This window comes from Eschrichtius robustus, chromosome 6, assembly GCF_028021215.1.
Source record: "Eschrichtius robustus isolate mEscRob2 chromosome 6, mEscRob2.pri, whole genome shotgun sequence".
Classification (NCBI taxonomy): Eukaryota; Metazoa; Chordata; class Mammalia; order Artiodactyla; family Eschrichtiidae; genus Eschrichtius; species Eschrichtius robustus.
Window position 1 is genome coordinate 23,668,568 of NC_090829.1, and position 15,556 is coordinate 23,684,123.

Here is a 15,556-nt window from a genome sequence, read left to right on the forward strand (position 1 = left end):
GAGTATAACAGAAGCATTACTAGTTAGAATTCTCCTTCATGAATAAGGAAATAAAAGCTTTTGAAAGTCCAAATTTTGAATCTTTTATGCTTAATAAATTGGATATTTTAAAAATCGTTCAATTTTCAGATATCAAGTCTAAGTGGTACTGGTACTATTAAATGTGAAAAAAAAGAGATGCAAAAAAATTAGTAATAAGAATAGATTATATCATATACAGTATGAATTAAACTAAAGGTATAAACAGTTAAAATTAAGAAATTTTAAAATTTAGTTTAGTAGAAATTAATAAAAGGAAATAGCAATACTGTATGGGAAGGGGGAGTTTCGGGCAGGTTCTGGTACCTGAAAGCTATTGACTCCAATATTGCTCGTACAAGGTGGTATTTATTGGTGGAAGACTTCAAACCCATAAAAGAGGCACATGCACAGGGGTCATTTAATGGAGCCTGAAGTAAAAGACAGTAAGAATATATTATTACTGCTCAAAATTATATCTATAGACTTGAAGGTATATTATACAGTAAAAACATAGCCATGTTAGAAAAAAAAGAATGCTCATTTAGAGATAGTTTTAACGTAAATGATAGCCCCCAAATGATGTTAACTATTCAAATAACCTTTTGATAGGATTTAAGCAAGGACGAGTCACAGACATTAGACTTATGGGCTGGATCTTCTGTTTGCACCTGTACCAAGAAAAGGGACTGAAGCCCAGAGTAACAGATTATGAAATGCTTAGCTTGATATATGAGGAAAATGAAAAGCAATGCCAGTATTTCCCCTTTTCTCCAACTGTAAAGTGTTTACACTGAAATTGTTTACTATGTAGAGTGGTTTTTTGAGGATATTAAGTTAGACTTAAGATAAAAAAACTACAACGCAAAAAAATGTGTTTTCCAGTGTCATAACTTACACCCAATATTTTGTCAGACTTTCAAAGTAAACTCTATTTCTTAGCTTAAATAGTGTTTTTTCTTTTAATTTATATATTTTATTTATTTATTTTTGGCTGCATTGGGTCTTCTTTGCTGCGCACGGGCTTTCTCTAGTTGCGGCGAGCGGGGGCTACTCTTCCTCATGGTACATGGGTTTCTCATTGCAGTGGCTTCTCTTGTTGCAGAGCACGGGCTCTAGGTGTGCGGGCTTCAGTAGTTGTGGCACGCGGGCTTCAGTAGTTGTGGCACGCGGGCTTCAGTAGTTGTGGCTCGTGGGCTGTACAGCGCAGGCTCAGTAGTTGTAGCGCCCGGGCTTAGTTGCTCCATGGCATGTGGGATCTTCCCGGACCAGGGCTCGAGCCTGTGTCCCCTGCATTGGCAGGTGGATTCTTAACCACTGCGCCACCAGGGAAGTCCTAGGCTGGGTCATTTATGATATTAGGCAATAACAGTAAAGAATCCAGGGCCTAGCACTGCACCTAGCCCCACACGGGATCAATACGCATTTGTTGAATCCATGAACAAATAATACTTTTCCTAATGCCTTAAATGAAGAAATTCTACATTACATCTTAGCTTTATCATAGCCATGATTTTCCTCCTTGTGATCTTATCTTGATAATTTTTCAAATTTATTAAAACATCTTTTGGTGATTCACTCAGTAAAAGCTAAGTTATATAGTAAAGCTGGTCTATATACCAAGTGATATAATACTGTATGACAAAGATGGGTCAGACTCAGCCAGTTCAATTAGTCCCTAGTAGTATGTGATGGGATTTTTGTGTCTTTTTTGGCTGTGCCGCGTGCCTTGCAAGATCTCAGGTCCCGACCAGGGATGGAACCTGAGCCCCGGCAGTGAAAGAGCCGAGTCCTAACCATTGGACTGCCAGGGAATTCCCTTGCTATGGTTTTTTTCTGCGTAAAAATTACTTCTTCCAATATATCACATAAAATCCTGGTATAATTGGCCTGAAATCACTTTTGTACAAATAGGTATGAACATAATTTACCGTTAGTAATAGGCCAACTTAAGGGGTTATAAATTCCAGAGAAACCTAAAAATATCTTAATAGGTTACAGTGTCCCTGCATTTGTTAGTCCAACTGAGTCTCTCTTTGGGATGATAAAGTAGGAAAAATACTGGCAAGGTACTTTTAAGGGCCTGGTCACATCTTGCCAGGGCAGACAGCCTCCAGCCACACCTCCAATCTATCACTGCCAGGCCCATCAAGTGAGCTTTCCAGAACAGCGGGACTCAGCAAAGTTGTGTGTGGCTCTCTAAGCAAAACCAGCAGACTCCTGCCCGGGGCACAGACTACCTGCAGGCCCTTGTCCCCACTGGAACCTCAGCCTAATCTGCTGCGGACTTGCACAATGGTTAAGGCCACCATGCCTCTTGTCCTTGTCAACCTAGACCCTAAAAGTAAGTTCCTCTGGCTCCAGTTATGTATTCCTGTTGTCAGAATATTTTATGCTCTCCCAGGAAACAGCAGAGCAGTTAAGAACCTGGACTCCGGAGTCCTAAAGCCAGCTCTGTCACTCACTAGCTGTGTGACACTGCCCAAGTGATAGAACAGCTCCAAACCTCAGCTTCCTCAGCTTCAGAATGGGATGATAAGAGTATCTTCTACCTTGTTGAGTGACTGAGGATTAAATGAGACGATGCATGTGATGAATTTAGGACAGTGCCTGAGACATAGCGAGTATTCACAGGTTAGCTGCCACTGTAATTTTTAATTGTCATTTCTTACTCAAAGCCTTCCCACTGTTACTCACTTTCTTCATAACTCTTTTACCATGCCTTTTCAACTTTTCCTTCTGTTGTAAATAAACTCCTCTAACCCTTAAACAACTCTGAGACGTGCCTTCCACTGATTTTGTGGTTGGTTGCTATAACGAGCCTGGCTCTGTACTGGGCAAATGGCTTCAGCTGCAGCTATGCAGTGGCAGGTCCACAGGCTTCCATACACAAGGACCAGAAGGACTGTTCTAGCCTCCCATGACCACCGTCCGCCACCATGCATCTGCTGTCAGCAGACACGTCGCCTCCCCCGTGTTTGCTTAGGTCCGCATCAATGTCGTGCTCTATATCCCTTTACCTTTCCATGGCTCAGATGTCCCAGTCACTCACAGAACGAGAGGGGGAATTACAGGGGGAGGGGTTCTCAGCAAACTGCTTGAATCCTTGTCTAAAGCGGCCATGTTGCATGCCCTAGTCCTACTGCTGCCACCACAACTGCAGGGGGTGAGCACAAGTCTGCCCAAGGCTTGAAAAGACAAGATGGCCCAATCAGATTCCCTCCCCTGGAATCTGAATGAGGAAGCACTTCAGAGGGAACTGACGCAAAAACGATGTGCAAGATGGCAAAAGGTTGTTGTGTTTATATCCAAATTGTGAAAAGGCAGAAAGTATAAGGAAAAGAATGACAAGTAAACAGAAGCTATGAGGAAGAAAGGGTACAGAGCAAAGCTGGTAAGGAGAAGGGGAAAGCAGAGCCACAGAGAGGCAGAAACCACAGAGAAGAACGCTGAGAACTGCTAAGTCAGTTGCCAACTCCTTCCCAATCCTGGTGCTCAGGAGTGTGTGGACAGCCAGCTCCTCTTGGGCGGGCAGGCGAAGAGAGGGAGGTGCTCAAGCAAGCCTGTTCCTTGCAAACCCAAGAACCTTCACTGGAGCGTGACTCCTTATCCACTGAAGACTGGCACTTGGCTCACGGTCCTGCCCATCCTCCTATGTATGGCCAACATCACAGTAACTTTAACGCCAGGTAGATGACCACTGATTCTTGCCTCCGATACTTGTGAGGGATGCTCTGCTCTAGCATGCCCCTCCCCAAACCTAGGCAAAGCCACAGTGGCCACACCAATTGACGCCACTCTGTGTACAGCCCTATGCTCCAGCCCATTCCCTAAAGTGGCTGCCCCACAAGTTTCCCCTATCCTCGAAGTTCCTCCAACGCCCCTTTCTCAGCTGATGACCCTGAGGCTATTAGGAGCCTTCAATATCCTGCTCCCCTATTACCCGCAGCTGTAACAATATTCTAAAATTAAAGGCAGTATCACAGATACTTGACCCTTCCTTCCTTCCATTCTCCCAGCCCGCATTTTCTCTAGTTGTTGACATTGGCAACTTACAGGTGATCTCCCCACTATTTTCTGAACAGCTTAGTATCAACACACTATTGTTGTTTGAATTAACTTTTGGTTTCCAATTAAGAGTTTCATTTTACATCAGGAAATAACTAGCCTGCGGTCCTACCCAACCCCACCCACTTCAACATATTGCCAGGTTGCAATCATGGCAGGACAGGGACATTTTGTTAGCAACATGAAATTAAAATCACATCTGTGATAGTGTTGTCTAATCTTTTGGACTTTAGCAATACTTTGGGTTTTTTAATCACATAGTTTACATTATTTTTACAGGCATATGAACTGGTGGAGAAGTTAGAGTTGCCAAGATAGAGTCACAACTAGGTCCCCCAGCACATTTTTCATAAAGGGAAGAATCCACAGTAACCTAATTAAACCCTCCCTTTGCTGATGACAACTATTCATCCAACCTTCCTCCTTAAACCTCAATCAGACAAATATTCTTCATTACCTGTCCTATCATGGATGCTATTTAGGTGCCTCACATCACCCTGAAGAGGATGCAATGCAATCTCTTTATGCAGTTTATAAACTTTTAGCCCTTTATGATAAAGTATATAGAAGGAAATTATTACAGATATTAAAATAATGCTCATTTAAAAATCTAGTTTGAAAATATGGTATTTTTAGGGATTTAAAACCACCCTGATCTAACTCCTTTTCACCAGGTTCTACATTATCCAAACTTTTAAATTTTGGATTTTTTGTAACTGATTGCTTGAGTATGGATGGACTAGAAGAAAGGGAAATTTTTATTTTTTGAAAGAAAAAAATATTTAGAGGAGTATTAAAGGACTAATTATCCCCCCAAAAAGGAATTTTGTTTATAATAATATACTTGAAAACAGTTTTTAAAAGTCTTTGTAACACTATGCTACAATTAAAGGTAGTATCAACAGATCTTTCAATTAAATATGAAGTTAAATATTACAAAATCAAGTATTTTACTGAGTTCACTTTTTAGTTAGGCAAGGTAACCAACATCCCACATCATAACAGTTAACCAAAAGAAATTCTGATTTTTTTTTAAAACGTTAGGGACTTGTCTGATGGCACAGTGGTTAAGAATCCACCTGCCAATGCAGGGGACATGGGTTTGATCCCTGGTCTGGGAAGATCCCACATGCCGCAGAGCAACTAAGCCCGTGCGTCACAACTACTGAGCCTGCGCTCTACAGCCCGCAAGTCACAACTACTGAGCCCGTGCGTCACAGCTACTGAAGCCCGCACACCCTAGAGCCCACACACCACAACTACTGAGCCCACGTGCCGCAACCACTGAGCCTGCGTGCTGCAACTACTGAAGCCCGCGCGCCTAGAGCCCATGATCCGCAACTAGAGAAGCCACGGCAATGCGAAGCCCATGCACCACAACAAAGCGTAGTCCCCACTTGCCGCAACTAGAGAAAGCATGCATGCAGCAACAAAGACCCGATGCAGCCAAAAAAAAAAAAAAAATTAATGAAACTTATAAACAACTGCAAAAAATAAGGTATAATATATACCTTAACATTATTTTTCTAATTCTCAATGGTACACCTCCTCTAACTAAAGAATGCTGATCTATTTTCCCCCACTGGGAAATGGCTATTTTTGGTCACGATAAAGTAACCATGGGTCTTATGTAAAAGTTCTATAATAAACCTGCCAACTTTTAGTTTTCACAGAGATGGAGTTCTGAGCAGAAGCCAGCAGAATTTGCCCTGCCCTCTCGTGGAATTCATGCTAGGTCAAAACACAACTTCTCAGCCCTAGAAAGTACCTTTCACCTCAGTTCTGTTCAGTGCCCACATTTTCAGATAGATAATATTAGGTGTGAGTATGAAGAGGGAAATGTTTGTAATTGCCATTAACTTAAAAAAAAAATACCTGCAATCCACTAAAAGATGGAACAAAATAAACTCCTTCAGAATCTTCCAAACTTTTGGCCATTTTTTCAGTTTCAGCAGCATCTGTGAACAGATCTGCAAAAACAAAAACAAACAAACAAACAACAACAAAACCCTAAAACAAAACGAAGGGGTTGGGGAGGGACAAACAGAATTATGTTATATGACTAGTATTCACCTGCATCAGCATTTATTACGAATATAATGTGAGAGGTCGCTCACTTAAAAGGGTCAACACAAAGGCAATCTGCTCTAGTGCTATCTGGGTTCTCCCACTGCAGAGGTTTATGGCCCATGGAAAGGACAAGGGAGACAGAAGACCCTCATAGATGGGCTCTGGATGTAGCAGGCCTTACTTTTTTCCTTTAAAGATAATTGGGCTGTTTAAGAATCAATTCTATGTGTTTTTTGGCATTAAAAACTTTATTCTCCTAAAGATTACACCCATTCTAGTTTTCTGATGAAAAGATCATCTACCTATAACAACCAAGAGAGCCAACTGAAAAACTGTTCCATCTAAGGAGTTCAGTAAAGGGCCAGTAACACACAGATACACTAAAAGTCAATCTTTATAAAACAAACAAAAAATCAAGATCTAATTTATTTAGTATACTTTTTTATTGAAGTATACATATAGGAATATGCACAAATGCTAAGTGTACAGCTGGATGAATTTTCACAGTGTGAATACACCCAGGAAACCAACACCTAGGTCAAGATACCAACTTCTTTTGTTCAACATCATGTTTGTGAGAGTCCTTTTGTTACAAGTAGTTGTACTTCATTCATTCTCATGCCTGTATAGTATTCCATTCTCACCATACACAATCCATTCAACTATTCCACAGCTGATATGCATATGGGTAGTTTCCAGTTTTGGGCTAATATAAATAGGCCACTTTGAACACTCATGTACCTTTTTTTTGGTAAGCATATGTATATATGTATATACTTCTGTTTGCTATACACCAAGGGATGGAATTGCTGGTCCTAGGATCTTCACATTTAGGACTAGCTTTAGCAGATATTGCTGAATCATTTTCCAACGTGGTTTTACCAATTTAAGGCTCTTGCCAGGCATATGAGAGTTCCAGTTATCCCATATTCTTGTTAACAATTGATACTGTCTATGGTTTTCATTTTCACTGTTTGGTGGTATTGCACAATAGCTTGCTTTTGTATTTCTCTGTTGACTAATGAAGTTGAAATCCTTTTCATTGGCCATTTGGGTACCCTCGTTTGTAATGTGACTCCTGAATAAGCATGTGAGACTGACAGCATAGATCAGATGCAAAAGATCAGGAATTGGTCATAATAAATATTGCTGGCCTTATACAGTAATACTGAAGTTGGTTTTATTTTCTTACATGTTTTGTTATTCTTATAATGAAGAACTGATTAAAGACAAGACGTTTAAGGAACACCTATGATAAAACTATGGTTAATGAGGATCGCTCAATAATTATTACAAATTTTACTCAAAATGACAGTTATCAGATTCATAAGTTACATTCATTTGTTCAAAATGTCCAATAACACATCAAAATAGACAGCACTTCAAAAACTAATATATTAAGAAGAAAACACTGCTCTTAAAATCTATACTTTGAAGAAATCATGTCCAAATGTCTAAATTTTTCAACCAAGATGTGGAAAACATACTAGATGGCTGGTCTGAGGAAAGTTTTTGGTAACAGACAAAGAAACAGGGGGAAAAAAATCTAGTTTGTCCACATTCTTTACTGGTTGTTCTGCCCTTGCTTGAAGGATTTCTCCAAATAATCTTCTACCTAAAATGCTCACAAATGAGCTGATTAATGGAAAGTCCTGTGGAGTAGGCAGACTTCACTCTGTCTCTCCCAGTGAATGCAACTAAGAATCCTGAATGGAATACACAAAAAAGCTATCTGAGGACTCAAAAGAATAAGCTAGCGGTCCAACCAAGGAACTCTGAGTACCACCAAACCATCAGTGAGTTTCCTGTTTTTTATTTTCTCTGATATCTCCTGTCCTGGAATCAGGGACAGCCTGAAACCTGAAACTTGGGTCTGTACACCAGGTACAAATATGAAGAGCTTCTGAAGAAGTCCCCTCTTTTTGGTCTGAGGAGTGGGAGTCAGGGGTCTCCACAGGACAGAGAGTGGGGAAATGATTCTGTTTTTTTGTTTTTTGAATGTTTTTTCATTCTACCCGAATGAGAGAGAAAAAACATTGTATCTTCATGTTTTTGCAAAAACAAATAGGAAGGATAAAACAAATGGAGCGATTATCTACAAGAGGTAGGAAGACAGGGTGAAGGGAGAGGAGAGGGAGTCAACTGCTCCTTCTTTTATGAATTTGACTTGGAAGTCATGTTAAAATTCCACATTAAAAAGATGTTTTTAAAAAGGATGCAGAGGGAAAAAAACTAAAAATGAATGGTAACAGAAACAAATGAACCCAGTTCTTTTCAAATTAATAAACTCACCGAAGGGAGAAGAAAAAGAATTAATCCAGGTAATTTGAATAGCATGCTTGGACCATATACCCTTAACATAAAGAAAAAAAAACCCTTGAACATTGTTTGTTGGAGTGGTATGGGTCTAGTAACTCAAACTCTTTGGTGTATATTTTAAGATTGAGCAAATAAGTACATAATATTAATGTTGTTGGGAGCCAGGGTTCTTGACATGGAAAAAAGGGAGACAAAAATATAGAACAGGGACCCTTCTCACACACACACACATTTCCACCTCTGCTACAAAGGCACTGCAGTCATTGTTCTTATATGTTTTTTAATTTTTAATTTTTTTAAATTTATCAAATTGTACATTTATTTATTGGCTGCACCACATAGCTTGTGGGATCTTAGTTCCCCAGCCAGGGATTGAACCCGAGCCCTCGGCAGTAAAAGTACGGAGTCCTAACCACTGGACCACCAGGGAATTCCCCCAGTCATTGTTTTTATTTTTTTAATAAATTTATTTATTTATGTATTTATTTTTGGCTGCATTGGGTCTTCGTTGTTGGGTCTTAGTTGCTGAGTGTGGGCTTTCTCTAGCTGCAGTGAGCGGGGGCTACTCTTCATTGCGGTGCGCGGGCTTCACATTGCAGGGGCTTCTCTTGTTGCAGAGTTTGGGCTCTAGGCGCACGGGCTTCAGTAGTTGTGGCACGCGGGCTCAGTAGTTGTGGCTCGCGGGCTCTAGAGCGCAGGCTCAATAGTTGCGGCGCATGGGCTTAGTTGCTCCGCGGCATGTGGGATCTTCCTGGACCAGGGCTTAAACCCGTGTCCCCTGCATCAGCAGGCAGATTCTCAACCACTGCACACCAGGGAAGTGCCTCATTGTTTTTAAATACCATTTCCCACTAAAAGGAGGCAGGGCTCATTGGAAAAGTGGCTAATTCCAGGGCAGGGATACAAAAAACACAAGATGAGCTTAAAACCATCTTGTGCCAGAAATTAAGAAAGTGCTCAAAAATAATACAGATAGACACTTCAAAGACATAGAAGCCAGTCTGAGGAGGTTTTCACTGGCCAAATCTGGGGCTATTTGAGCATGAAAAAAAATAAACAAATAAGAACTGTAAAAATTATAACCTGCTGAATAAAATAAGAAACCATGAGTTTATACCAATAATAAATTAACAGAGGAGAAGGGAAAGCTCTTCCTTATATAACAGAATGCTAACTAATAAACAGAGGGAAAAATGGAGTTAGAAAATACCATTTTGCAACCATCAGAGTGAAGACTGATCCAGGTAGGAATCATCAATGAAAGCTAAATTTAGGGGATGGGGGAAGTTTGGTGAGAAAAGGGGTATCTAGCTAATCTCAAAGTATCTCACCACGTATTATTTATTACAAAAAAATGGTAATTATACAATGGAGAAATCAGAAAATATCTTATGTACTTGAACAAAACTGACAGAACCAAAACAGGAGTAAGAGGCACTTTGCATCTCCAGGTATGTATTCTGAGAAAGACACATTATCACTTATGTATAATTTCAGTCCAAACTATATAACCTGGATCTAGACATGAAACACCCAAATTGAGGGACATTCTATAAAATAACTGACTTATATTCTTCAAAAATGTCAATGGTATGAGAAACAGAAAAGTTGATGAAACTGTTCTAGATTAAAGGAAATTATACAATAAGCAATCCTGAACTGGATCCTGCCATGAAGGACAGGATTGAGACATCTGACAAAACTGGAATATAGATTATAAATTTGATGAAAGTACTGTACCCACTGTTAAATTTTCTGAAGTTAATAACCATACTTCAGCTATGTGAGAGAATATTCTTGTTCTTAGGAAATACATAGTGAAATACTACAGGGAAAGAAGTAAGATACATGCAATCCATTATCAAAGAGCTCACAAAATTATATAGATATTTATCTATCCTATAGCATATTGGATGGATAGATGGATGGGTGGATAATAGATAGATAGGTAAAGCAATTATGGCAAAATATTGAAACATGGCAAATCCGGGATAAAGGGTATACAAGAATTTTTGTACTATTTTTACAAGTTTGAAATTATTTGAAAACAAAATGTTAAAACAGTTCTCATTTTCTCTTCTCTCTTTCTCCACCCCCCCACATATACGTATATATACTCACTGAAACATATATAGGGTAACTTAGATATGTTTAAAAGAGATTTAGTTTATCAATCTACCTTTTATGATTTGCATACCTTTATCATTTTTGGCCTGGAAATTTAAAATGCTTCTCCTTATTTGCATATTAATAAGCATTCATCATTTTCATATAACTACTGATTTTTACAGAATTATAGTCATTTTCTTTATTTTCTGGACACTATTAATTGTGTTTCAAATGTTTTCCTTGGCCCTATGCTACTTAAGAAAAGACATTTCAAATTTCCATGTGGCTACGTACCACTTAAATACTGTTTTTACTATTCATTTCTAACTGTATTACATAACAGGCTGAGATATTCCACTCTTGCCTGTCTAAGTATGGCACTGAGAAAAGGATTTGGTTCTGTGCGTGTGTGTGTGTGTGTGTGTGTGTGTGTGTGTGTGTGTGAAAAGGGATTTACACAGACTTGAAATAAAAACATAAATGAACCAGAAGAAGAATGAAGAGCAGAAAAGATGTACACTCTGTTGTCTATATTCTTGACCAACAATTTGCCCCATAAATTACACATCACAGAATTAAAAGCATTTATGGGAAGGAAAAAAAAAAGAATACCATTTTGAAACATTGGACAGGAACATTACTTTCTTTTGTAGAGCAAGCACGCACACACATAAAATCTTTAAGCCCAGCTTAATCAGGGGCTCTTTTTAGTGTTAAGATCATTTCAATCTCTTAAAAGGATATCCAAAACTATGTTCTTAATGTATGGAAATAAAGTGTTTACATTACAGTAAGAAAACTTAAATCAGTTTGGTATAAGAGCAGCTCAAATAAAATAGAACAAAGAGAAGTCTGGCCTACTACCAGGAAAAAAATATATTTTTATTTGGAAAACACTTTATTTGTATCCTTTGCTTTCTCCATTTTGAGATCTTTGTTCTAGCTCCTTCTGGGTAATTTCTTCAGAAAGTATATACTGCATGGCCAAGAAATGTGCCTTTTGCACTTAATCTGAATGATGTCTTAGCCGGACCCTGGAATATTGGCTCCCTGTTCTTTTTTCTCTGTAATGGGTAGATGTTGTTCCACTTTCCAAATTTTACAGCTAACTTCCTGGCTGGCCGAATTCTCTTCTCTTTATAAATCAACTATTCTTCCTGTCTCAACTCTTTTCTTTATTCTTGGGATTCAGACAATTCATCTACATATGACTGTCTTAGTGTGCGACTTTTTTAAACTTGGTAAAGCCATTTCACTCTGAAAACTTAGGTCTTTCTTCAGCTCAGGGACATTTATTTTCAATTCTCTCTTCAATTTTCACATTTTCATAATTCCATTTTCATATTCCAGAAAAGAGACAATTAGTCACATATTTTTTTCCTCTGATCTTTCCTCTATATCTCTTACCTTTCAGCTTTATTTTCTGTTTTTTTCCTTTTTGTTGTTAAATTCTTCCTGATCCCTACTTGGGTTTTCAGCACTGTCCATTTTACATTTTATTAATTTCTTTACATATTATATATCACGGTTTTTGTCCTTTGAAATTCTTTATGTGTTCCCAACATTTCTTTGCAATATTTTCTTTTATCCATTTACTGTTTTATTTTTGTTGTTGTTATTTTTTTTTTAATAAGTTTATATATTTATTTATTTTTGGCTGCGTTGGGTCTTCGTTGCTGCACACGGGCTTTCTCTAGTTGCGGCGAGCAGGGGCTACTCTTCATTGCGGTGCGTGGGCTTCTCATTGCAGTGGCTTCTCTTGTTGTGGAGTGCAGCCTCCGTAGTTGTGGCGCACGGGCTTAGCTACTCTGTGGCATGTGGGATCTTCCTGGACCAGGGATCGAACCCGTGTCCCCTGCATTGGCAGGCGGATTCTTAACCACTGTGCCACCAGGGAAGCCCACTGTTGTTGTTATTTTAATCTTCTGTTTCCTCCATGACATCTGCCTCTGTGGGAGCCACCTGTTGTGCTTTATCGAACTTGCTCAGCCTCCTTCAAGGTACTGTATGTTCTTGAATGCTTTGTGCTCTCCTTCAGGTCAGGCTTATGGGGTTGGCAGGCAGTGAGAGGTAAGGGAATGAATACCCTTGGCTCTCGGGTTTCTCAAAGTATGAGAAAGATTAGGCCTCTCCATTTAGCCTGGAAGAGGAGCAATTCAGACCAATCAGTACTGACGTCCACTGTTATCAGGTTCTCCCAGGAGTGGGGAGGCCCAGCTTTTTCTTCTCCACATCTGAGGGGATTTTCTCTTGGCTCAGCAGGCTCGATCCATAGAGAACTTCTACAGGGTCCTCACCAGCCTCTGGTAGTTTCACCAATAACACTCAGTTGGTGCCCTCTACAGACCCTGGGTCTGCACAGTCTCCTTGACAACTCAAGGCTTCATTCATGGCTGGGCTCCACTCCAGCTGCAGCCATATTTATCTTACTGTGTGTCATCCCAGCAGGAAGCAAGAGGGATGCAAGACCATGAACAAAGACCCTACTCACTAGCAATAACATGTAACCATTCACCACCACCTAATTAGTTCCTAGATGAGAGAATGTTTATCTCATCTCCTCTAATGAGAGAGGCTGTTATCTCTCTTAGGAAGAGACCCAGAGAGAAGAAATCAGTTTCCTTTATTTCTAGTAAACAAGAGTCCTGGGTAATTTAAAATGTATACTGGGAGTCTGATGGGGATTGCCTGGAGCAGGCAGATGTGACGTGTAGCAATTAAAAGTGGAATTGCTAGGGAAAAGATGTCCCCTGACCCACGTTACCAGAGGACAACAGAGATGGGAACTGTCTCAGTTGTAGAAAAGAAATAGGGCATTCTTTCAGTTCCTCAAATAGGCCATGCTTCTCCCTGCTCAGGGCCTTCTTCACTGGTCCTCTCTGCTTGGGCTGCTCCTTGACCAAGTGCTTCCCCCATCTGTCCAACCACTCTTGTTCTTCTTTCAGTCCTAGCTGAAACACGACTTCTTTTTTTATTTTTTATTTTTTTTAGTTGCAGATGACTTTTTAAAAATAAATAAATTATTTATTTAATTTATTTATTGTTTTTGGCTGCATTGGGTCTTTGTTGCTGTGCACGGGCTTTCTCTGGTTGCGGCGAGCGGGGGCTACTCTTCGTTGCCATGCGCGGGCTTCTCATTGCAGGGGCTTCTCTTGTTGCGGAGCACGGGCTCTAGGCACGCGGGCTTCAGTAGTTGTGGCACACGGGCTCAGTAGTTGTGGCACACGAGCTCTAGAGTGCAGGCTGAGTAGTTGTGGAGCATGGGCTTAGTTGCTCCGCGGCATGTGGGATCTTCCCGGGCCAGGGCTCGAACCCATGTCCCCTGCATTGGCAGGCGGATTCTTAACCACTGCACCACCAGGGAAGCCTGAAACATGACTTCTTTAAAGAAGCCCTCTGATTCCCCAGACCAAACAAAGCCCTCCCTTTAGAAAGAGATCACTGATTCTACTTCTACTTCTCTTTCCTGGTACTTAACACTAATTTCTTTTGTTTTTTTCAATTATTCATTTAATATACATCTTTCCTGCTAGACTATAACCTCCGTGAGGGCAGGGAGTGACTGTCTTATCCACTGGTGTCTCCTAGCATGTACAGGTCCAGGTTCGTACTTAGCACTTAATTACTTGTTAACTGAATAAAAGCTGGAAAACATAAAAATATTTCTAAGATTGAGATAGCAAAATAGAGAACAAAGAGTGAAGGGGAGCGAGATGGACCGGATGAAAAGGAAAAAGAGATGATCCCATAGGGACTCAAGGGGGAAAAAAGTGAGAGAATTGGCCTGTGTGAAAAAGATTAAGAAAATAAATCTGAAAGTCAAGATGAAAGTGGCTTAAAAGAGCTTTTGTGCCTGAGCTCGACTGAGACATTCAACCCAGTAAAGGGGTAGGAGGAAGCCACCATTCAGAGTGGAACAAACCCAGCATGTCACACAGACATAAACGCTCAGAATACACATCTTCAAGGAAATGACAGGGTTACTCAGGCTCTTACGCACCGTGTTTCTCCTGAACATAATTCAGTTATTTTCTCGATATACTCGTTAAAGTGAATTCTCAGAACAGAAAGAGGTATATTCAAATAAAGGTCAACTTTTTTTTACATTTCAGACAGATGTACACCAGTAATGTTTAGCTCTGCCAATGATTGAAATTTTTAAGTAAATAATTCAACTCTGAATTCTCTCTCTCTCCAGTCAGACAAATGGTCCTGCTTCCTGCCAGAGATGGGACTGTTCTTCAGGAGGGGCTTATGCGTCCACTGGAAATCACACCACTTTTCTAGGTCAGGGCCATTTAGCTCCATCTCCCAGAAAAGAGTTTTCATCACTTGAGAATCACAGTGAATGAGCCCCAACCCAGCAAAGCAGTGGAAATGATTCCCCCTGATAACGTGCACATGATGTCAAAGGAACTTGGGAATGATTTTTTTTTTAATGAGGAATGTGAAATTATTCTGCTTTTTCTTTGCATTTTTTTTGGGGGGGGGGAAGGAGTAAAATTAATAAAAGGTATAACTAAAAGACAAGAAATAGGTAACCTATACTTTCTATTTCTGATAATTCTGAGTTGACTAAAGATACATGTCCAAAAAATTAAAAGAAGTACATTTAAGGAAGAAGAGACTTTTAAGTGATAAAAAGCTTCCAAATAAACAATTTGTTGTTGTTGTTAATAAGTAATCTTATGCTGATAATGCAGGTGCAGGCTTATAGAGAAAGAGAGAGAAAGGAAGAAAGGAAGGAATGAATTGGCATTTTCCTCCTGAAGTGTATGTTTTCTGCCAACAGAATTATCTTTGTCTTTAAACAAGTCAGTTTAGTTCAAATCAGCAAAGTAGATAGCCAGAGCCCCTCATAATTTAATCATCCGAGACAACTATTGTTAATACTTTGGTATATAACACTACATACTGTATGCCTTAAATATGGTTATATAATATATAGGCTCTTCATTATTCACAACAGCCA

At 39.7% G+C, this 15,556-nt stretch overlaps 1 protein-coding gene and 1 non-coding gene across 2 annotated transcripts in view; both read right to left on the reverse strand.

The window, feature by feature from the left end:
• The window catches only part of GK5 (glycerol kinase 5), a 78,289-nt gene that overhangs the window by 5,077 nt on the left and 57,656 nt on the right, over positions 1–15,556 (reverse strand). Inside the window, exons 12-13 of the mRNA XM_068547339.1 lie at positions 5,962–6,056; positions 346–449 (exon numbers count right to left, since the gene is read on the reverse strand). Of these exons, the coding sequence (XP_068403440.1) occupies positions 346–449; positions 5,962–6,056 (199 nt within the window). The remainder of the gene's footprint in view (positions 1–345; positions 450–5,961; positions 6,057–15,556) is intronic.
• On the reverse strand, positions 8,833–8,905 carry TRNAK-UUU (transfer RNA lysine (anticodon UUU)). Its single transcript has one exon. It is a non-coding gene; the product is annotated as a tRNA-Lys (tRNA).